Genomic DNA, 24,319 nt, shown 5'->3' on the forward strand with positions numbered 1-24,319 from the left:
ACAGTTTTCGCCTTTGGTCAGAAAACAATTCTCCAATGAAGTGGTGATTGTTCATGTGATAGAAAAGGAAACCACTAAGGATGGACGGGACAGGGGGAGGAAAAGTGCTGCCGTGCCGTATGACCACAAACCTGGGAAGGAGGCAGGCTGCACTTTGCAGAGCCATGCCCAGCATGGATTGTAATCTGCAAGATCTTAGCAGATTACAGTGGGATGTTGTTCAGCTGTACAGAAAGATAAACTCGAGGCTTTTATGGCTAAATGGGTGCCACTAGAGACCATACTTATTAGGGAAATAAATCAGACCTGCATATGTAAACAGCATATTGTCTCCCTCATATAAGAACCTGGAAGAGTAAATAAAGTCTGAAAGGTAGAATAGATGCCATGAAAGGGAAAGAAACTGTTGGAAGGGAAGAAACGACTGGGATGAGGGAAAGGAGAAAAGAAAGAAGGAGGGGAGACGAAATGTATATGCATCTGCACTGGATAGTTTGGGTAACTGCAGTGCTGAGTTCTGGTCGATTGAAAGAAACAGTTAATGCTTAAAGTTTTTTCTTTCTCCTTTAAAATTTTTTTAAAATAATTTTTAAACTAATTTTGCATGCTTATATCTGGTAATCTGAACAACTAATTTGGAGATAATTTGCACTGTATCAACAATTCTCACCATTTTTTTAGTGGAATTCTGTATTGTTTGTACCTTTTTGGTTTGTTCAGTGTTTGCTAATTCTCTTTAAAAAAGAAAAAACAGAGATACTAGGAGATACATTGGGTTTTTTCTATGACCATGCCGTGGCTTCCCTAAACCTGCCCATTATCTTCCTTGTATTTCAAGTGATTTTAGTAATAACTTTATGTCCCCTCTTGATTTCCACCATCCTCAGGAGCCTCCTCCTTTATTTTCCATCGCTGGCTCATTCTTGATTAATTTTAGTCCCTTTGTTGTGCTTCTCATCCATTGTTGAGTTCCACACACCATGGTTCTTCAAAACCCTTCTCACTCTTAACTCATCATCCAAGCTTGGAGTCTCAATTCTGGGAGACAAGCTTTGTCAAGTTCGTTCACAAAGTCAAATCACCAGCACAATAGATCTTTCAAATATTAGTATTTTTAAGACTGGCCATGGTGGCACGCACCTGTAATCCCAGCTAGTGATAGGCTGTAAACAGGCAGATCACTACAAGTCTGATCCAGTAGTGAGACCCTGAACACCCTGTAGACCCTTGCCTAAAATACAAAAAAAAATAATAATCAAATATTATTATTTTTATATCAGAATCTTTTGTCTTTATCCTACATCCTATCACTGAGGATTAAGTGACCTTTTCCTAAAATACTTGTGCAGTGCTTGGGAGGCTGAAAACAGGAGAATCACTATGAGTCCAATCTGTGTAATGAGAACCTGTAGACCCTGTACTAAATACATAAAAAGAAATGAAATGAAATACTTGTGAATAAGTAATTAATAGAAATCCATTAGCTTCATGTGGTGGTGCACTCCTGTAATCCCAGCACTCTAGGATCTGAAGCAGGTTGATTACAAGCTCAACATCAGCCTGGGCAATGTAGTGATTACGTGAGGCTCTGCCTCAAAACAAAACATGGGATTGGGGATGAGCAAACGCCCTGGGTTCGATCTCAAGGTCCCCAGATATGTCTCTTATGGTTCCGGGGACTAGAAAGTCCATGCTTTCTAATCGTGGCATCTGGCGAGGAGCATCTTGCTGCACAATGACATTATTGGTTTCTGACCTGCATCACACCTCACCGTGCCTTGCAAATCCTCTTCGGGATCCGTCCTTGCCTGGATTTCACCTTTCATTTACAGAAATTTCTTCATTTGTGACTCAAGGCTACGTGATTCATGGCTCTCTTTTGCCTTAGCAAATATCAAGCAACACTTAGAGAATCGAAGTGTCCCCGTTTCACCCGTGTGGTTGTCAGGCCACCGTTACTTAGTTTCAGTAAAGGAGTAGGGTATCACTTTCTTTTGTGCCAGTTTACTCATCTTTCCGTGTGGACTTTACGAATGTCCAGGCTGGGATTTGCAGCCTTTCCCTCTTCCTCCCTGTAACAGACTAGAGTCAAGCAGTTGTCCTTTGCTCCGTGTAGAAACTCCAAGCCTGTCCGGTGTTTGTGTCAGCCGGTTGATAGCCCTGTCCAGGCGTCTCAGCTGGAGATGTTTCCTTTGCCACTGGCTCATGTGCTGGTGTGTAGTACAATTTTTCCCCCCAAGGCACTCTCAAATTAATAAGAGAGGGAGTCATTCAAAAGTACACACCTGACAGTTATGGTTTAAGTAATGACTATATCATAAGTAGTGGTTTGGATTTTCAGCTAGCTCACAAATAACTAATTTAAAACCTGCATATAAGTGTAGTCAACAAAATTACAGCTATGGTCCTCTTTACTTGTGGAGATATTTTATGTACATGTACCAGTTCCCCACAGGATGTGTGATATACACGTGTCCTAATAAAATTTTAAAAGTGATGTATATTCACAATTCAGCTACAGTTTCCTGGAATGTATCATGGTCCAATAAGAAAATGCCTGGGAATTAGGTAATGTATAAAGACAAGAAGTCTCTCGCAGTTATAGAGGCTGGAGAGTCCAAGAGCACACAGCAGGGCCCCAGGAGCTCCTTCTGGCTGCCTAATAGTGTGGCAGACGGTGACATATGGTGACACAGCAAGCATGCTAACTGGGGTCTTTGGAATATTTTTTGTACCAGGAATCAAACTCAGGGCCTTGCACTTGCCAGGCTGGTGCTGCGCCGTCCTTGGTCCCACTTGGGCCTTCTTGAAAAGCCCTGGCTGCTCCTCTAGGAGTCCCATGCTCATCTGCTCATCTAATCTGAAGGCTGTCTTCCCTCCAGTACTGTTAATATAGGAATTAAGGATTAAATTTCCAACGTGTGAACTTCTGTGGGAACGCATTCAAACCACAGCAGGAGCGTAAGGCGTTAGAGAGTGTATGTCCGTTGCTTTCAGATTATTAATATTACAAAGTGTAAGAACTCAGATTGTTGCACAGCAAGTATTGCTATGGTTTTAGGAAAAGCGTCACATTTTTCTGAAGTAACTTGTTGAAAGGAAAAATCAAAGCAATTAAGGGTCCACAGTATGCATGTAATAACTCTCAGATACAAACATACACACATGTATACGCAAACGCATATATCGATCTGCTCCTCATCACTTCTGGATTTCATCCTAACAAACTCACCTTGCTCATACACAGTAACTTCGCCTGCTGCTTCTCAGCTGAGGTCAAACCTGACTGCGTTCTGCTTCTTTGGCTCACCTCTCCCAAGATTCAGTGCCACATTTTTGTACTTTTTGTCAGTGACTTTGCCAGCTAAGGGTAACTCTGAAGAATAGCCTTGAAGTGTTGTCTCAGGTCCTTGAAGACAAGAATGCTGTAATGTGCCTTGGAGGGAAATAGTACGTGAGACACACTGTGCGGAGGCGTGAACTACCTTGTTATTGCCATTAAGTTTACAATTAATGTGGAGATGCTATACTGCAGTGTATTATTTGCGTAGTGAATATGTTTTAATTCAGCAGTCATTCATGCTACAAACTAATGTCTAGCAAAATATTGTTAAATTTACTATAATCTCTTTTTTAAATAACTGATATGTATAGCAAAAATATGACTCATTGCATGAAGGAAAAAGCAGCATTTATATTGGCTTTTGCTATGTGTCATATCTGAGCGCAACCATATTGATACATTATTAGCAACATTAGTTAGCAATATATATTTTAGAGTTTATTTTAATCATAAAAATTTTGCATGGTCACTGCTTGGTGAAAATGTGACTGCTGAGGTTCACAGAAACCCTAGATTCCCCTTAGCAGCATGTTGGCTAATTCATTGCTGCCCTGTTTTGGGCCTGTTCTCAGTGGGTGTGGTCTTCGCGTGTTCCCCAAAGGTTCATGTGTTGTGAGCAAATGACAGCGTGGAAGATGATGTAACATTTGACAGGTGGAGTGTCCCCAAATCGTCATCAGAAGTGATTAAGATGTCTCTCATGGGACTCCTGCGTGCTCACGAGTCTCTGAGTGCTCCTCAGAGCAACTGAACTATAAGAACAAGGCTACCCATGAAGCACTCCTTGGACATCTGGTCTCTGGCGATCCTGCACCTTCCCACTGTTTGCAGTGGGTCTCTCTTCAGAGCCTATACTTTGCTTTTGGACTTACAGCCTGCAAAGCTATGAGCTAAATAAACCTCCCTTCTTTGTAACATTGTCCTGTTTTAGTTATTTCATTATAAGGATAAAAATGTAAGTGTTCAGGACCAAGAGTGAGAATTAGTTGTCTGTATGTGAGAGTGGTAGTGATCAATGGTGTAGAGCAGCAATGCCCCAGAGAGAAAAAGGGCAAAGCAGAGAAGGGGCAACATTGTACACACAAGAAGCAAGAAAGAGTTCCTGATAGGGGCCGGAGAGATAGCACAGTAGAATAAGCGCTTCCCTGGCAAGCACAAGAGTCTGAGTTCAATGCCTGGTTCCACCAAAAAAAAAAAAAGAGTTCCTGGGACATGAAGAAAGAGACTGTCCTTTCTGTTAGCCACAGAGTGTCCTGTCACTTGAAGGCAGCTCTGTTTTTTTCTGGCAGGGGCACCAATAACCTGTTTTACTATAGAACAGAAATGGTCTAGTTTGTTATGGAATCCAGGGCAGAAAGAGCTACACAATCATTAATCCCCATGTACTCCAGGTCTGGGAGGTGACTATGGAACTACCAGAAAGTCACTATTCTCAAGTGACACTGGGGCACAATTATTTTCAAATTATAAATGCACCATTTTTATTTTAAAGTTTAAGTTATATAATTTCTCAAGTAATGGTACATAGCAAAAACCAATATAAATGCTGCTTTTTCCTTCATGCAGTAGGTCATATTTTTGCTATATGTATCCATTATTTAAAAAATAGACATTATAGTAAATTTGACAATATTTTGCTAGACATTAGTTTATAGCATGAATGGTTGTTGAATTCCTGATAACAAAATGAAAATTGTACTTTTTAATAACTAACAAGTAAAGGCCAGGTCTAGCCATGTCTTACCTGAAGAGTGGTTTCCGTGTAATGACTGCATTACATTCCAGATTAGCTTTTTCTAAAATGTTCTCAGGACCACTTTCATAACCAAGACTTGTTCAGAGAACCTCACAGGTTCTACTTGGTTCTACTCAGCAGAAGTTGGCTGAGATAAGAGATACCCTTTATCACTTATTACCATTTGTAAATGGGAACAATTGTTAAAGCTTCTCTTTATTAGATGTTATCTAATGAAAGTCCACATGAGAACTTTCTTTTTTCTTGGTACCAGGGATTGAACTCAGGATCTTGGGCTTGACAGGCAAACACTTAAACATCTGACCTATCTCCCCAGCCAGAACTTCCTTTCTAAGTCTATATTAAAAATAGGCAGTTTCTTCTGATACATCAACTTGTGTGTTGGCCAGCCATGCTATATTTCTTCCTAATTTCCTGCAAAGACTGAGTCCGTATTTACTTACATAGGAAACAACTCCATCACCTAAAATAATGAATTCAGGAGTAGTGAAATATTTTGTCCTATATTTCTTAAATCTTTCTAGATTTTGTGAGCTTTTCCATTGCAAAGTCCACAATTAATAAAGTTCCTTTTATAGTCTTTCAAGTAGATTCATGTATGGACAACCTTATTAAGAAAAATCATTTGCCTTTGGTCTCATGAAAATTTGGTAATAAATTAATCGGTTAGCAGTTAATAAAAACAGTCAAATTCAAAAGACCCCCCAAAACCTTCAAAAATTTAATTGATACTCTATTATAGCATATGCAAATGGATTTAGACATATTCACAACTTTTAAATTTTTGTCAAGTAAAAAATATTTAAGGTATTCACTGTCAGAGTACATTTTATAAACAATATAAAGCTATTAAAAATTAAACAGATAAAACCTCTTAGTACTTTATAATTAAGTGAAAATACTGAAAACCTTTGCTAAACATAAATTCATATGTTCTTTACCTAAAATTTATAAATAATATATTCAAATATTAAATATATTTCATAGATTGTTGATATGTGTCTTATTTTTATTATAGTTTTATTTTGAAGAGTAGAAACAATTTTATTCTTTTGTACACCTGAACTTTTCTCAGAGAAAAAAAGAATTATGGATATTTACTCATATCAACTGGAAACCTGCATTTGGACATCCAATTCTGTTGTTGAAATGATCATTCTAACTTACCTTGGCCATCATTTTTCTGTGATACCTGCCCTCTTGAAGCTCCTGTTAATTTGCTTGTCTAAGACCTAGGAGAATTTGCTGGGTCCACACAGTGAAGTTCTAACCTTTCGTTCTGTACACCAGCACCCAGACAGGTCAAGTCCATGTCAGAGTCTGAGGAGCAAAGTATTTTGTTCAAGAAACAAAATCAAACCAACAAATATATGAGTTCACCAGATTGTAAGAAACTGGATGTCTTTGTTTCTGATGAGATTAAAGGTATAGAATATGGGTGATTTAGAAATAGCTGATAATCAGTTGTTCTAGTAGAAATTATAATTTGTTTTTTAAAAAACAAACTTTGTTGAGCTATGTCATCTTACACCAAGCCTTGCCTTGTTAGTACTCTTGGCTTGACGATATTACCTGCTCTCTTGTTTGCCAGTTAGATGGGTCTTGCCATTTCATTTCCAAAAGGCTGTTCTGTGGCGTGGCTTCAAGATATCCCACTTTGCTGGTGTCTGTGAACTGACTTTTCACTTGACTGAAAAGTCAATGAGGTGCTGCTCACCTGAAACGAGGAGGCAGGACCTCAATAAGTGGTGGGGAAGGAACACTGCTCTGCAGCTGAAATGCTCCAGAAAAGTTTCTTAATTTCTGGAGTAGCCTGAGGTATTTACAGTAGAGTTCTCCTCCTTCTTTGTGTCCTTTTGATGTATGACATCGCAATGGCAAGATGAATCAAACTGTCAGAGAACAACTCTTTTCCTTGGCTAATACACCATCAGCTTTTTAAAAAAATTTTCTTGATGTACCAAGTCATTAGTTATCATCTGAAACTCTGTATTTCAAAATAACCAGTAAACACAAAACAGAACGCGGCTTTGTAAATGATGCTTATCAATTCCTAAGAAATTTGTATTCATACACTTCAACGCATTTAGAAATGTACTGTTTGGGCTTTTTTTTTTTTTTTTTTTGCAACATCTTTGTAAGTTGCGAAATAAAGTCAAATACAAGTGAAAATACTTGAAGTATTTTGGAAAAAGAAGTAGATTGGTGTTTCATAAAGTTGATAAAAAGTTTCTACTTTGTATTAAAAATGCACAGAGGGGTTGGGGAGATAACTCAGGGGTTGAAGTCTGAGTGCCTGCCTGGCAAGCACAAGAACCTGAGTTTAATCCCCTGTACCACGTGCTGGCCCTGAAACTGGGCTTAGTGGAGCACACCTGTAATCATAGTCCTGGGGAGGCAGAGACAGGAGGATCACTCCAAGTCTGAGCTACTTACTGAGACCCTGTACCTAATTAATTAATTAATTAATTAACTAATTACAATTAAAAAAAATTATTGTGAGAGATTTTTAAGTCACAGCTATGAAGGGTGAAAGAAGACATTTAGGAAGAAAATAAGCCTGTTGCTATTTTTGTATCAAAAAGCAAGTCAGCAGAATAATCAAAATCTTTTATTTTTGTTCCACATCTTCACAATGTAATTGTGCTTTTCCTTCTCTAATATGGGAAAAATGCAGAAAACAATGATTATATGCTAGTTAAATAAGTTAGTTATAAGAGGTTGAGGATCAGTTCACTTTCAAATTTAATTTGATTGATTTCTGTACGAGAAAGACCATATTAAAATGAAATTATTGCTTTCTAAGGGATAAACAGCCAAAATAAGAAGAAAGGAAAACTATTGTCTTAAACCATGTTGGAATGAATAAACATTTTGCAGATCACTAATAGTCAATAGCATTATTTGGTACATTTAGGGATGATCTGGTTTGTATTAAACGTATTTACACTTTAAAATGTTTCATGAATTAAGTCAGGCTTTACTACAAACAGATGCTAAGAAATATGAAAATATAGTTTTGCTGTATTAAAATCATTATTATCTAAGGGACACAACTGACCAGATTCTGAAAAACTGGGTTTTGTTTTTCCAGAGAGCACAGTCAGATGAACTGGAAAAAATTGAAAAGCACGGTCGATCCTCCAAAGACAAGGAAAACGCCAAGTCTCTGGACAAACCCGAACAGTAAGCGTGCTGCCTGCGGACCCTGCGCTGGCATCCTGGCCGGGTGGGCTCTTTCCAGTTTGGAAAAATCTACGTCTTGAGTGCATAATTGTTATTAATGAGATGAGGATAAATATGTGTTTCTATGAATTATATTTTTCCTCTTAACTTGGCTTTATTTCCTTAGGTTCCTTTATGAACTGTCACTAATCCCCAACTTTTCAGAGCGAGTCTTTTGCATCCTGTTCCAATCCACGTTTTCAGAAAGCATTTTCTCAATCCGTCGCAAACTGGAATTGCTGCAGAAATTATGTGAGGTAGGTTCTGGTCCCAGAAGAGCTGAATTCAAGTTCTGATCTTTAATTTTTTTAGCCATCTTTGTAGATCAAAAAAAGCTTTATTTGTTCTAAGTACTCAGTTAGTGTAAGAGGTAGCACTCTCACAAAAGGGAACATCTTATGATTGAGCTGCAATGTCAGATCACATGTTCAAGTTGACGTGTAAGCTGCAGGACCGGGATGGGTGTGGGGCCGGTGTGTTGCCCTGTGGAGACCTCACTTTCTTCTGCCTTTGCCAAACCCAAATGTTCCTTCTTCGTGGTCCTCACAGACATCAGACTTCTGAATGAATGGACTCTGAAGGCATGATATTTACTGTCCTCCATTTTTTTTGGATTGCCCCAAACAAATTGTTAGTAGTTATTCCAACAAATGGTTTAGGCATGGCCATATGACTCAACAAAAGATAAATATTCCTCAAGGGAAAAACAAAGACTAAATATTTGGCAAAAATGACCAGTATTAACGTTTAAAACAACTTGTCACAAATGAATAGGACCATTTGTTCTGATTGTATTGAGTTACTTTGAAAAGTGGAAGGATATTATCAAAGACATTTTCAAAGAAAATCGTGTACAAGTTCCAGGTCAACTTAGTGTTCTCCAAGAAATGAGTCTGAACTTTTGGGGGTATACCTAAGTTTGGAAATTAATCTTCAGAACTGCTTTTTTATTTTCTACATTTTCTACCACAAATTTGTATTATTCTCCAAATCCAGTTAGGACAATGTTGTTGGCACTATTTCATAGTAGTTTAAAAAGTTCTAGCCTTACTTGCTTACCTTGGAAGTATGTGGTACAAATGACCTAGATCGGCATCTCTCAACTTACAAAGCCTATCTTAGTGCCCCTCGGTGGCACAGCTTTTTAAAGTTTCTTTGGCAGTCCTACTCTTAAAATAAACCTAGTAAGAGGAAAGCACAAAGCCTGGTTATAAACCAAAACAACTAGTATCATGCAAAGACCTGGAATTGGTCTGGGATGAGCGAAGTAAAACTTGGTATAAGAGAAAAATTATTCTGTATTCTGTGTTGCAGACATTAAAAAATGGCCCAGGGGTTATGCAGGTTCTGGGTTTGGTTCTTGCATTTGGCAACTACATGAATGGCGGGAATAAGACACGAGGACAGGCGGATGGTTTTGGATTAGACATTCTCCCCAAGCTGAAGGACGTCAAAAGCAGTGTAAGTATTTTGTATTAATGGGCGTAGGCAAATTAAGGGTATTGTGCTTAGTAGTAAGTCTGACTATAAGCCAGTTGAAATCTCTGGCCTCTATTGCTTAAACAGAAAAAAAATTGAGATCAAGATCAAGATCAAAAATTGATGTTCTCTACTAGCGAAGAGTACACTATTGGATATGTGAGGTTCAGTTGAATAACGATGTTTCCTAAAGTGAGTAATTTTGAATTCTATGTTCAAAGATTAATTATAATATTTAAAAACAAAAATAACTTGTTTTCAGCAAATTTGCCAATATTTATCTTTTTGGCTTCTAAGTGCTATTTTCAATGAGTAGTCTACCTGTTTTTCTTTTTTTTTTCTGTTTAAGCACTAGAGGCCAACAGCCCCATGTTTTGAAAACAAACCAAAAAATGAATGAAAATAGTTTGTAAATAACAATAGAAAAAGATGTCCTGCTGTTCTGCATATTGTGTCTTCCCTCACGCTGATTTGTATGGGAATGTTTCAGCTCTTTTGGAATCTTGTTATTTTTTGTCCTCCTCTTACAGTTGTGTTTTTTTAAAATTAATATCTAAGAGATTATAAGAGTGTCAATGGAAATATAAGGTTAGAGATGATGGCTAGAGTCACAGACTAAAGTCTGGGCTGGTAAACTGAGAAAAGCAAAAAAGCTACGTTTCTCTGATAAGAGAATCACCAAACAGAACATTATGATGAAGGCAATTATGATCACGTATTTAAAATGCTAAACATAAGTAAATAATTGGTTTGTAGAAATGAAAATATGTAAGATTATCTGTCCTGGGTAATACAGCAGTCTTTTTTGTAAAAGAGAAATATTTATTTTGGTCTCTTTTGTCAGTCAGAAATCTGTTCATTCATTTATTCATACACATGTATGTATACATTTAACAGTCTTGCATTGAGCATCTATGAAGTGCTAGACACCACTTTTCCAAAATTGTATGTTACATGGTTCTTTCTTGGCACACAAACAGCCTGCAATATAGGTGACTTTTATGGTTATTAAGATAGCAATATATATTTTAAATGAACTTGTATTTGATTATAATCATTTTCATGGGAATAAACCTCTAATATTTGGAATAAATGAATCCCATTTGTTAAAAATGTAAATAATAGATTTTCTCTTAGTGCATCAAAAAGAAAGTTCTCTGCTATTATCTGTTTGCTTTTCTCTGCAAGAAGGAAACTGTTTATCTCTGAGTAACTACTTCAATACTGCCATGAGGATTACAGCATATTCACTGTTACTCTTAGTATTTTGATATAAATACTAAGTGTTGTTTAATCTTTTCATAAAATAAAAATCTATTTTTCAAATACTTGATAGTTTTACAATATTTCTCAGTAACTGCTGGAGGTGAAACAATTTTTATAAGATGTCATTAGAGTAATGTAACTACATCAATAGAATATTCAACTTAATGGATCTGAAATATATTCTGTAATCCTAATTATATGTGAAGAAGAGATTATTTGTGTGCTTTATACTGGCTTTTATTAATTCTTCTATTAAATCTTATTTTAAATAATTCTCGAGTAACCTAGGAAAAATAAAATACTGACTCAATAAACAAGATTTATAATTTTACTTGCTATCTCAAAAGAACTATGCAGTATTACTGATTTTCTTTCTCAGTAAAACAAAGGCAACTATATTTTTGCAGTAATATTTTTAGACTTTCATGGATAGAGCCATTATTTAGATTGCTTAATTTTTTTTCTCAGCATGCCTATGCCTTTTAACAAATGTTTTATTAATTGATTCATGTACTATAACTGTTTTGTATCTATGAAAACAGTTTTTTTTTTCTCAGCATGCCTATGCCTTTTAACAAATGTTTTATTAATTGATTCATATACTGTAACTGTTTCACCAATTTACAAGTTAGGAGACAAAAAGAATGTTAGGGTACTTTTATAAGCAGTTCTGTCTCATGAGGGAAGTTGCTAATGAATACATTAATAATTTATGTCAAACTGAATTATGAAATGGTGTTGACTGTTTTCATAGATACAAAACCATGGCTAGGTCTGTAAATATGAAAACTGAGATCAATTAAATTTAACATAGTTTATTTGAGCAAAAAGAAGTTCTAGAACCAGGTAGCATTTCAAACCAAAGTTGATTGATAATACCCTACCTCATTATACTGTGCAACTTATATTTATAGCCAGAGAAAAAGAAATGACATGCAGAAACAGCTTGATTGGCTGCAGTTGGCTTTGGCCTCTTGTTATCTGTTTTGGCATCTTTCATTCTTTGATTGGCTAGAAGTTCAGCTGTTGTGATTGGCTGAGACTCATTTGCTTGGTGCAAGGATGTCCATTCCTACCCTAATAGCAAGGGTAAGAGGTTTCAGTTTATGTAGAGGTACCACTGTGGGGCAACTTTATTACCCATGTGTGGAGATAGGTTCAGGCCAAACTTCCTTCACTGTAACAGATAAAGTATTTCTGAGATTTAATTTGTATCATAGGATTTTGTTTTTAAATGTGTGTGTGTGTGTGTGTGTGTGTGTGTGTGTATTCATTCTCTCAAAGTTACATTATCTACAGGTAACTTGGAGCAAGGCAAAAACCTTAATTCAAGTTAATGCTGTTAGGGCTAGGGATGTGGCCCAGTAGTAAAACACTTGCCTTGCACACTCAGGGCCTTCTCTTTGATCCCAGCACTGTGAAACAGAACAAACCAAAACAAATCAAAGCAGAACAGAACAGAACCAAACAAATCTCTGTATTTGCATAGCATGTCCCAGGCCCTGACCTCCATTCCTAGTACTGCAAGAAATAAAAAGAGAATGGAAAAAGAACCTTTAAGTGTAAAAAGAGGCGCAGGGCCCAGGGGTTCGATCCCTCCTCTGCCATGCAGGCCCTGCCCCCAGGGCTCACCGAGAGGGCAACTGAGACCGGTTGTGGTGGTCCATGCCTGTAATCCCAGCTCTTGGGAGGCTGTAAACAGGAGGGTCACTAGGAGTCTGATCTAGTAGCGAGACCATGAACACCCTGTAGACTCTTCCCTAAAAATACAAAAAAAGTAAAAAAGGAAATAAAAACCTAATCTTCAAAGATTGTTAGATGTGAAACAGTTTTATATTTTCAAAGCGTAGAACTAAGCAAGGTGTCTTATTCCCAGCTACATGGATATTGATTTGTCAGATAAGTAGATGACATAATAAATTATAATACATGATGGTGTTTTCGAAGCTCCCATTTAGCAGAAGTACAACTCTGTTCCCTAGTCTATATGCTGATGAGCCTCAAACAAAACTAAGAATTGGAGAAATACCTATTAGTCCAGGCATATAGAAATGCTAGGGATATTTAATTGTTTCATTTAATTATAAAATATACAAGTAGTAAATAAGAAGTCATAAAAAACATTAAATAGATGACTTATACATTGAATTAAATTTCTGAACAAGGAAGATGAAAATTGGAGATAGCAGTTGTCATTGTGCTTACACAATTCTGCTTCCCCTTAAAGCTAGGAACAGAGGAGAAAAAGTCTGTGCTGTCAAACTCTTCAGATGAAATAACTAGGGCAGGCGTGTGTGATGACGCACGTAATCCCAGCACTGTGGGAGGCCAAGGCGAGAGAATCTCAAGTTGCAGCTGAGCCTAGGATACATAGCTATCCAGTCTGCCTTAAAAAAATAAAAAGTACAAAGCATATAGCTCAGTGTGAAGGCCCTGGGTCCAACGTTCAAGTCTCATTGCTGCCCCCCCCCCCAAAGGACTGGAATAATTCAAAATATAGAAGCTCACATGTCATTCTAAATATTTGCGAATGTGTATGTGTGCGTGTGTGTATGTGTGCAGTGGAACTTATTTTAGTAATGCATATTTAATAATTTTCAAAATATATTGTGAAAATTATTAAAACCAACTTACTTTGGTTTTTCTGCCTAGGACAATAGCAGAAGCCTGTTGTCATATATCGTTTCATATTATCTTCGAAATTTTGATGAGGTAAGCCCATTTTTTTAATGAGATCGCACCTTGCCCTTCTCTTCTGGGTGACTTGGTGGTGCTTTTGTTGCTGCTGTTACCCATTTTTGTTTTCAGCGAGGCTGCTGCTGTCTGCTTCGCGGTTGTACTGACACTGATTGGTTTAACTTGTATGCCTCCTGCCTAGGATGCTGGCAAGGAGCAGTGTGTCTTCCCGCTGCCCGAGCCACAGGACCTTTTCCAGGCCTCGCAGATGAAGTTTGAGGATTTTCAGAAAGATCTCAGAAAACTGAAGAAAGACTTGAAGGGTAATTTATAATTTTGAACTTTCATTTTGTTATTTATTGACATTGTTCTTACATATTCAGCATGTTCCTTAGGGAGTTTCTGTGGTTCATGTTAAATTTTTAATTTATGATCTTTTAATGAAAGATAGCAGCCTTTGCAATGTTTTGGAAGGAAGCAAATCAGTCTTTTATGGGGTTGTGGAGCTAAATTTTTTAAGGCAAAAGAAAAATTTTATCAATATTCTTATTTTTTGTTGAAAATGTGTGTTGAAAGTTTAATTATTAATAACTAATTATTGACTAACAGTTTACTCATTTGAATAAGAATCTATTTCATTAGGATCCAGTTTGCATCTTGTTTTTATTTAATAGCCAAGAAATTTGAACATTCAACATTTTATGGTTGGACACAAATCATGTCATTGTTAAAAGATAAGTAGTCCCTTCCCACTTTCCCTTGATGCATTTACCCAAGATTTTGATGCGCTTTCCTGGTAACAGTGTCTTCTTGTACATATATGGTAAAAAAAACACATGTGTAATGCTTTCCTGTCAGCCAGGCCTTATATCAAATCTTTTGAAAATAGCTTAAAATTCCTCACATTTATAAATTAACAGTAATATTTTCATGGAAGCAAATAATTCACAAAAATTTTATTTTCCCAAACAGGATATTTTTCATCTCCTTTTCATGATGTTTATTATTGTTGTAGAGTTGAGAGTGCTCCCACTCTTTAAGCCTTTTCTAACTCTGTTAGTGCAATCGAAGAGTGAATACATTTAGGTGAGATTTTCATTTGATATTGTTTTGCCAGATGAAAGTACCAGGCCTGGCTACCCCTGTTTAGGAGCCAAAAAAAAAAAAAAAGACCTGTTTTGATTTAAGACATTGAACCCCAATTTGAGATGTGTTCATCCGAAGATGCTGATCAGTAGTGGGATCTGTGGAGTTGTGTTTTGTTCACAATTACTTCTGCATCTGTTTCAGTTGTATAACACAATTACGTTTCCTTGCCTTTCTTCTGTAGTTAGTGGTTATTGTCGGGCATGGGCTAGGTGCTGTGCTACACAAAGGAACCCTCGCTTTTGAGGAGACCAAAATTCTGCCACATAGATGTGTTCTCTCAGACCTTATACATAAGTAATCACGGACCCCAAGAAGCACTGTTGTAGCTTGCTTTGTCTTTATAATCAATGATGCTGTGTTATATTTGTGCAATATTATAATTTGTATTTAAGTTCAAAATGAATCCCTAAAGCAATAAGAAATAGACCTTGTGGAGCAGGGACGTAGCTCAGGTGGAGAGTGCTTTTCTGGAATCTATGAGGTTGTGGTCTGAGTCTAACACTGAGGGGAACTAAAGCAACGTATTTTATTTTTCTCTGTGGAGATTAGCATTGTTCAAAATTACATCAGATATTTTGACTTGCTGGTAAAATTTTATACACAGAAAAGGATGTGCCTACGTACACACACATACACACTCACCCTCATGTGACGCTAGAAGCCTTTCTATGAGATTTAAAAAATGCTTCATATTTGATCAACAGGTCAGTTTTCCAAGCTAGAGTTTCATAGTTCACAGATAATTTGCTAAATGAGAAGAATAATAATCTTATTTCTAGGAGGTCATATTTGCTTCAGTTGGTGTATCATTTTGGAATATTACCTTCCTTTACTTCCTTCCCTCCCCCTTCCCCTCCCTTTCCCCTTCTCCTCCTCTTCCCCTTCCCCTTCCCATCCCCTTCCCCTTCACTCCCCTTCCCCTGTCTCTCTCCCTCCTTGTTTTTGTACCAGGAATCAAACTTAGGATCTTGAGTTTGTCTAGCAGGCACTGTGCCACTGAACTATATCTCCAGTCCATTACCCTATTTTTTTTTGTACCCACATATGTGCTTTCTATAGGTTTTAAATCTACCTGTAGCCATGAAAATGGCAAATTGCCTTAAGATTTGGTGCTAAATAGAGCTGACACTACATAATAGCTGCTTGATCAGGATGAGTGGCCACTGCCTCAGTATTGTTGCTGTGCATTTTCCACCTTGACCTAGATGGTAGCTGCAGAAGACTGAAATATTAAAGGACATTGTAGAAATGCTTGAGAGCCTCAGAAGGTGAAGGAGGAATTATAAACATGAGTGTTCTAAATGTCTCCTGAGAAATGATGAACTTATTGAAAGACCCATATTCTCGGTCAGCAAGAGTTACATTTGCCTAGTACAGTGGCTTCCCCAGTTTGCCAGAAGGGTGTAACAACTTCATGCTCTAGAAGTAGGCAGGTTCATGAACAAATGAATACAGGAACTTCTGGGTTGGGTAAAATTTGGAAGGAATGCATAGCGTTGTCCAAAAGAAGGCTTTGCGGCAGTTCTTCAATTTATTTGACCACAGAGCATTCTTTTCACAGAATAAGTAGTAGTGTCCTTTCAAAGCAAGTTCTGTGGTCAGTGGAACACACTGGAACTATTTTTTTGGAAATGTAAGGCTGGTAGTATGTTAACAGCAAAATCTAGCACTTGCTCTGAGGAGTTGTAGTGAAGGTGGGGAAGTGCAATGATAGTTCATGAAATAATGTAATTATGTGTTACTATTCAAAGAAAATCAAGTGAACTTGAAGGGATTTACCATGCTGTAAAGCCATGAGGATTAAAGATGACAGAAATCATAAGTTATCTCTTTTTTCTTTTCCAAATCCTCAATATTTCCGTAGAAAATAAAATGTTAGGGGATGGAGGAAGAAATTTATGAATCAACATTTAAATCTAATTGATGAGAACTAAAACTTTTTGAATGTAGCATTTCATATCAATGAATAAAACAAAGCGGTCGCATCTTTTTAAGAATAAGATGGGTACAAATAGATGTAAAATGGTCTGTATGACCAACTGTGTTTTAGATAGTTATATTATAGTACCTTAAAAATAATATCTACTTTTATTAAGGTAGCCTACTTAAATGATTTCTTTTAAGTGACCAAATGAGAATATTCAGTTAAAAAAATCACCCTGCCCTCATATTTTTCCCACAGGCACATTGTTTTTAAACAGGGTTAGATGTGAAGTATTCATCCAAATACTTTCTTACGGTAAATAGTGGATATCAGCTATTCGTAATTAGATAAAAGCTAGTCTGATTATCATCACAAGACAGAAAGCTATAAGCATGAAGGCATCTGCTGACTTCTTACCATCCTTTGTTTCTTCTTAGAGACTGGATTGTTATTTCTAAGGAAAGCCTGGAAATTATGTGCCATGGCTTGGACATTTTAATAGGACAACTGCATCTCGCTTTAACATTTTATAAAAACGTGCTGTGTTTGGTTTTCTCTATTCATCAAAGATTCCCATAGCTTCTCAGGGCACTCCCCTGGTTTCTGAGCTTGGTAACATGTAGTTTGTTAAGCAACCTGGTCCGCTTTCGCTCTGCCATGGCTTTCCCTGACGTGGCCACACCAAGTGACGACTTCTGTTCCAGCGCCTGCCTTGGGGAGGAGTCATAGCACTTGCTGTGTGGCTTAAATCCACTCAGCTTGCACAGAGCATTGCAGGGCTAAGTTAGCAGAGCTGGGCAAGATGTCCTCGGGAGAATTCTCTTTGTCCTCTGTATGCAAGCTTGTTCACTGTTGGCAACACTTGACTTGAAAATTTGTTTAAAACTCTTTAACTGCATCTTCAGATTGAAGTAATGTCCATCCCCAGAGATATATAAGAAAGATCAGTCATTAAACTGATTTGCATTGAATTATTATACAGTTTCCATGTAATAGTGATAATTACTAGTTTGTCACTATTACATGGAAGTTGTATATTTAAGATGTTTTCATTTTTTGTTTATATTTGAGCAAAGGAAAAGAATGAACTTTATAGAAAATACCCTCCTCCCAGGGCTTATACATGGTAAACACATGATTTCCCCTGAGCTATACCCCTAATCACTTAAAAATAACTTACTGTTATTTTTAAAATTAGATTCAACTTTACATAAGCACTTCAGATGATGTGAAAAATTTAAGGAAGAAATTATATTTGTATGTGTTCCTACAGTCCAGTAATAAAAGATTTTAATATTTAGTGTGTGTATATTGAATATACATGAATTATACTTTTAGGACAGTGATGTATGTTTTTATAATTTTTGTTTATTATCTACTTTATTTTGGAAACTAGAGCCTAATTGTTATCTGGTTGTAAATGATAACATTTTCGTAACTATATAATTTTATAACATGTGATTAATTTATATAATTATGTATTTATCCTTCCAAATGACGAAATTTCAAATTCATAATTAAACTCTTTCCACTTTCCTGTGATAATATATTTTCAGACTTTGAGTACTTTTTTCTTTAAAATTACTATTTTATAATTATTAGATAATATTTATGAATATATTTAATCAATTATTATTTGTGTATAATTTCCCCCTTTCTGAAGTGATGTCCTTTCAAAGCAAGTTGGTGATAATTAAACTCTTTCCAAAGATTTTCCTTCTTATTCTTGAATGATAGTTTTCTAGATGTAGACTTCTTGATTGATTTATTTTTCATCTCATTGATACTTCCCAGGTTTTGTTTCATCTGGAGTGGATCTATGTTTCCCTTGTTGATTCTGTAAGTTGTCTGTCTACTTGGTTAGTTTGGTAATAGGATATTAGTTTTTAAAAATGTATTAGAAAGACCTGACCTCTCACTTAAACCCCACCTTCTTCTCTTTCTGATGGTCCTGAGGATTAAACTCAGGGATGCTTTAACCTTGAGCTACATTCCTAGCCCTTTTAGTTATTTTTTGCAATAGAATCTCACTAAGTTGTCTGTTCTGGGCTCAATGTTGGACCTTCCTGTGTGAGCCTTCCTGGATTCAGATTTATTGTAGATAGAATTCTGTTGACACAGCCATGGCCAATTGTGTACCTGTTACCTATAACCACTTTTGAGTTATACCTACAAAGCTGAGGAGTTGTGGCAGACTGTCATTCTGTCTTTCACGCTCTTTCCTATCCCTGACTTCCAGACCTTTCACTGTTGATTGTTTTCAATTGCTTTGACTCAGTAGGCCTCTTATAACCAGACTAGAACTAAAGCTTCTCTCTGCAGCACCTGTCCTGAGGCAACCATGGCGGGTGGGCTACAGATCCAGTCTCCAAGCTACTAAGTGCCTTGGCTGAGCTCTTGGTTGAAGTGCTGTCTGGAACTCGCTGCCCCAGGCATGCAGCTACTCAAAAGCTTGGCCCCAGGAAGCAGCAAAGAGTAGTTGCATTTATCCTCCTTTCACAAGCTGGGAGTAGGGCACAGAGCTATTTTCAGGGTGCAATCTGTTCATTTCCCTCCTGGGTGTGTGAGCTGTACTCATCCTGGGCCCTAGATACACCCAGTCCTTAGCTTCCCTTCCACACTCATGGCCTAGTGTCTTCCTGGTGTAGCCAGGTCATTGACTTCTTTATTCACCAGATTTCTTTACTATTCCTGATCCCAGGAGGTGTGCATGATTTTAGCAACATGCCATATATGTGGTTTCCCCATATGTTATTTTTCACTTCTATGTGTTTTCACCAGAATAGAAGTTCAATCTATATACTCATTCTGTTGAAGAGACAGCTGTACTGACTTTTATATCTTATGTTATAGAAGAGGACTGGGGAGATAGCTTGGTAGTCTAAGCACCTGCCTGGCAAGCACAAGGACCCAAGACTGATCCCTGATATCGCATGCTGTGCTGGCCCCAGAACCAGTTGTGATGGTTCACACCTGTAATCCTAGCGCTAGGGAGGCTGAAACAGGAGGATCACTACGAGTCCAAGCTGTATAGTGAGAACCTGTATCAACAACAACAAAAAACAAGAAAATTATAGAAGAAACGTTTTTCCCATATGATTTAATATATTCCAAAACATTATTTATGCCAGTTTCCTAATAATTTGTCTTGATTGTGTCTTAATTTAGTAATTTGATTCTTGTCGCAAATTAGTCTTTGCAGTTTTTACTACTCTTAAGTGTGTCTTGTCAAACATTCTTATTCAGACCCTTTAAGAAGTTATATCTAGTCATTCACTTAATACAGGTTCTTAGATTCATAAGTACTTTACTTCTGCAAGTTCTTGATATTAACAGATGTTACCAGATGTGATTCTAGAAAGGTAATAATTAAATTTAATGAGTAGATTGTTTCTTAGAGTAGAATGATAAAACTTGTGAGATTTTGATTCCTGAAGAATTTTACTGACATTGTAGTTTTTAATACACTGTAGTTTAATACATTGTAGTTTTTAACTCTCACTTAACAGATATTTATTAAATTGATACAAAATAAGAGATCAAAATATTGAGTTGCTTCATGATTCGTAGGCCAACACCAGTACTAATGGTGACATGATCAGCCATTATGGAGGCTAACAAATGTTTTTAAAACATTACATTAACAGATGTTGTAGAAACACAGACTGCTTTGGGAAATTATACTTAAATTAGACTTTGGAAGATCTAAGATTTTCTCAGGAGAGGGCAGAAACAGAAGTTTAAGCATGCAGCAAGTTGAGCTTGACCACAGGCACCATCCTGTGGCTATTTGGGCTTTGCTTGCTGATCTGCAAGGCAAGGGATTTTAGTTGGTATACAAAATATTTGTACCCTGGATGTGGCTAAGTGCAGCCAAATTCACAACCAGGGCCAGGACTGTGCACACAGATAGCTTGGCAGTCTAAGCACCTGCCTGGCAAGCACAAAGACCTAGGTTCAATCCCTGGTACCATATGCAGTACCACTGTGCCAGCCCCAAAGCCACGAGTGGTGGAGTACCCCTGTAATCCCAGTGCTGGAGAGACTGAAACAGGAGGATCACTATGAGTCTGAGCTGCATAGTGAAATCCTATAACAAATGCAGTGGGTCTGGATTCTCTAATCACACTGGCACACACTTGAGAAAGAAAGTTAGGTATAAAATGATTGACTTTTTAGCTTCAATGCCTAGAGGTGTACTAAAAACCCTTAAGGAAGGAATGGAGATGGATAGGAATGAATAGTTTTGATTTATGTCCTTCATACCCAGAGCAAATTATATCAAAAATAACATGAAGGATGATAGGCAGTAGGAACACACACAGTCATTCTGTGACTTGGCTGAGATCACTGCTCCAAGCTGGCTCAGCCTTAGACTCACACTTGTCACACAGACCCTGCAGCAGTTGTCCCCTGATGGACCTTTGTTTTGGCATGGCGTACCTCAACTATTGGCCTTGAACAGTGGGTTCTAGTGTGCTTTGCTTTAAATCTAAAACTGCTTCCTACTATAAGTCAGGGATGTTCTTAGCACAAAATCATACAATTTAAAAGTTCCTATTTTAAGGAATATTTTAATTAAAATATAAGAGCCAGAATCTTTTAAATTATAGTGTGCTTTAGCTATGGAATATAAGAGTGAGAAAGATGCCATATGCACAATATATTGCTTGAATTCTTTCTTTTATGTGGCATTTCTGTATGACCCTATCTTTGATTACATTATATAAGTATATGTCTCATGTAATGTAAATGTTTATAATTAGTTTATCAAATTTTTATGATGCATTCTTATTTAATACGGTAGAGCCATATTTTCACTATGCATATTTGTTGCTAGAATTATCAATATCTATCAAGCATGCCTATAAAGTATTGAGCCTGGTTCTATTTAAGTCAACAGAATTTATCCAGATATGTTCTCCTAAAAGGCAGTGAACTCAGAACTGGCATTTACTGAGCTGTTTTTATTGCCAAGATATTTTCTTTCATGCCTGGAGGGAAACGATAAATGATAAGAGATCCTTGTCCTTAAAGAATTCACCACATATGTAGTTGAAGAGCGAACTATACAAACATGAGTACACCACAGGACAGTAACAAGAAGCAGAGTAGAAAGTGAATGCGAGCCTGATTTCAACTACTTCTTAGGTGTTTTAATTTGCCTAACTGCTTAGATGTTGTACCTAATTGCTGGTATTCGATGTTATCATTATAATTGAGTCATGAAGGACCAGAGAGATAGCTCAGCGGACTAAGTGCCTTCCTAGGTGGATTTGATCCACGGCATGTCCCACCCCCAGCTGTGCTGAGCCCGTGACTGGGTGTGGTGGCGTATGCCTGTAATCCTGACACTGAGGAGTCTGAAACAAGAGGATCACTATGAGTCTAAGCTGCGTAGTGAGACCAAATTGAGTCATGAGATATGAATACTTTACCAGATGAAAAAAAGTTTTGGAAAGGAAATGTTATTTCTAGCGATCCTATATAACTCAAATACTAGCTGAGTTCAGGAAACTAGAAAGTGATAAAACCATAGAGATCTTTAGTGGTTAGATCAGTAAATCTCACACAGGCAAGGTGTGTTTTTTTGTGGGGGGTGGTTAGATAATGTTTCTGGCAGAGAAAATGTCCAAATGCCCCAGCTTCTTGGGACACCGTGACAGGAGGTGAGGACACACTTTTCTGACCAGGGAGGCTGTACAAAGTTTACATGCTGTATAAATTGTTTATATTTTACACGATGCACTCTCTAGCCACTGAAAGGGCCTCTTCAAGGAATTGAAGTGATATGAAGATATGTTGAAAATGTTGCTTTGGGGAGCAAATAACTTGAGATACTGCTTCAAGATGAGTGCAAGATAAGAGATTTTGACCTACAAGACAGAAGAACTAATCTTTCTAATTTTAGGGCCAGTAAGGATAGTACAGAGTAGCTTTTTGGAATTTTCTGTATTCTAGTAATATGTAAGTGCTTCCTATTATGCATACGTATTTATATATGGATATGTGCATAAACTCATTTTAAATTATCCCTGTAGCAGAGTCATTCTCACACTTAGAAGTACCACCCTTGGCACTTTTTTAGATTCAATGATAATGTTTTAGTTTTCTAATTGATTAGTGAGTGGCAAGGCTAGCAGTCGTGATGTGTGCTGGCAGCCATAATAGAGTAGCTAGCACCATTCCCTATGCCTTACCTGTATAAAATCATTTGGTCTTCACCAGCCTATGAATGGGGCACTATTATTATCCTCATATTGTCAGAGAAGAATCTGAGGAGGAGAAAACCAGGGTGCAAACCTGATCTCCAGGGACTAGGCTCTCTTGCTTTTCTCTTTGTTGCTGCTGCTGGCAATAAGAAGGCTTACAGCAGTAGGGCTGCTTTAAATTGACATAGGTCTTCCTGCATTCTAGGTGTAGCTCCGATCCTTTGCAGGAGTCAGCTTATTTACCCCTCTAGAGTGCAGGTTGTGCTGTACATCACAGACAAAGACCTAGAGGCACAGATGAGCTAACTGGCATTGGGAAGGTCAGAGCCAATTTGTTTTATCTAGGTGTAATGCACAGACTGGCTTTGGCCATGCAAGAGCATCGTGTTGGCAGGCAGAATCACTTGTGATGGAGGATGGCAAGAAGTTAAGCATTCTGTTTTGTTTTTGTTTTTTTTTTTTTTTTTTTTTAGAACCAGGGATTGAGCTCAGGTCCTTGCACTTGCCAGGGAAGCACTTATTCCACTGAGCCATCTCCCCGGCCCCAAGTTAAGCATTCTTGGGCTGGCCAGATAGCTCTGTGGATTAAACTGCCTGCTCAGGCAGATGCAGGGACTGGGGTTCGACCCCTGGCATGCCGTGCTGGCCCCACCCCTGGGGCGCACTGAGAGGGTGATTGAGACTGGGCGTGGTGGCACGCACCTGTAATCCTAGTGCTTGGGAGGCTGAAAATGGGAATCACTATGAATTCAATCTGTGTAGTGAGATCCTGCAGACCCTGTACTAAATGCATTAAAAGAAAAAAAAGCTAAGCATTCTTTTACAAGAATGATTATTTATACAGCAAAATAAAAGGATCGCTATACTGTTCTTCCACTCATTTCAACTTTTAAATGTGAATTTCTATATATGAATGAAAATTTTATGTATTGAGTGGGTATCATGTAGTGCCTAATATAATATGCAATATTTAGATCAGGTTAAACATACTCATCTCAAACATTTTTATGATGAAAACATTTGGGATACTTTCTCTGGATGTTTGACTCATGATCATGTGCAGTCACATTACTGTGCAGTGGCACACCAGAACGACTTGCTCCTATTTAACTATAACTCAGTCCCCAGCGATCACACTTTCCCCTGCTTTGCCCTGCCCAGCCTGTGGTAGCCACCATTCTGCTTTGAAATTCTATGAGATCAAAGGTTCCACGCAGGAGTGAGATCACTTCATACAGTACTCACTTTGAAAATAATTTCCTGTTGGAGACTACACCTGTTAGACACCT

The 24,319-nt window shown here is 37.5% G+C and overlaps 1 protein-coding gene across 1 annotated transcript in view; it reads left to right on the forward strand.

Moving 5' to 3' along the window:
* Fmn2 (formin 2) overlaps positions 1–24,319 on the forward strand; it is a 402,068-nt gene that overhangs the window by 258,183 nt on the left and 119,566 nt on the right. The window contains exons 7-11 of the mRNA XM_023710382.1: positions 8,194–8,285; positions 8,452–8,581; positions 9,639–9,785; positions 13,722–13,781; positions 13,948–14,068. Of these exons, the coding sequence (XP_023566150.1) occupies positions 8,194–8,285; positions 8,452–8,581; positions 9,639–9,785; positions 13,722–13,781; positions 13,948–14,068 (550 nt within the window). The remainder of the gene's footprint in view (positions 1–8,193; positions 8,286–8,451; positions 8,582–9,638; positions 9,786–13,721; positions 13,782–13,947; positions 14,069–24,319) is intronic.

The sequence above is a fragment of the Octodon degus genome, unplaced genomic scaffold (genome assembly GCF_000260255.1).
Source record: "Octodon degus isolate 3935 unplaced genomic scaffold, OctDeg1.0 scaffold00017, whole genome shotgun sequence".
NCBI classification, from domain to species: domain Eukaryota; kingdom Metazoa; phylum Chordata; class Mammalia; order Rodentia; family Octodontidae; genus Octodon; species Octodon degus.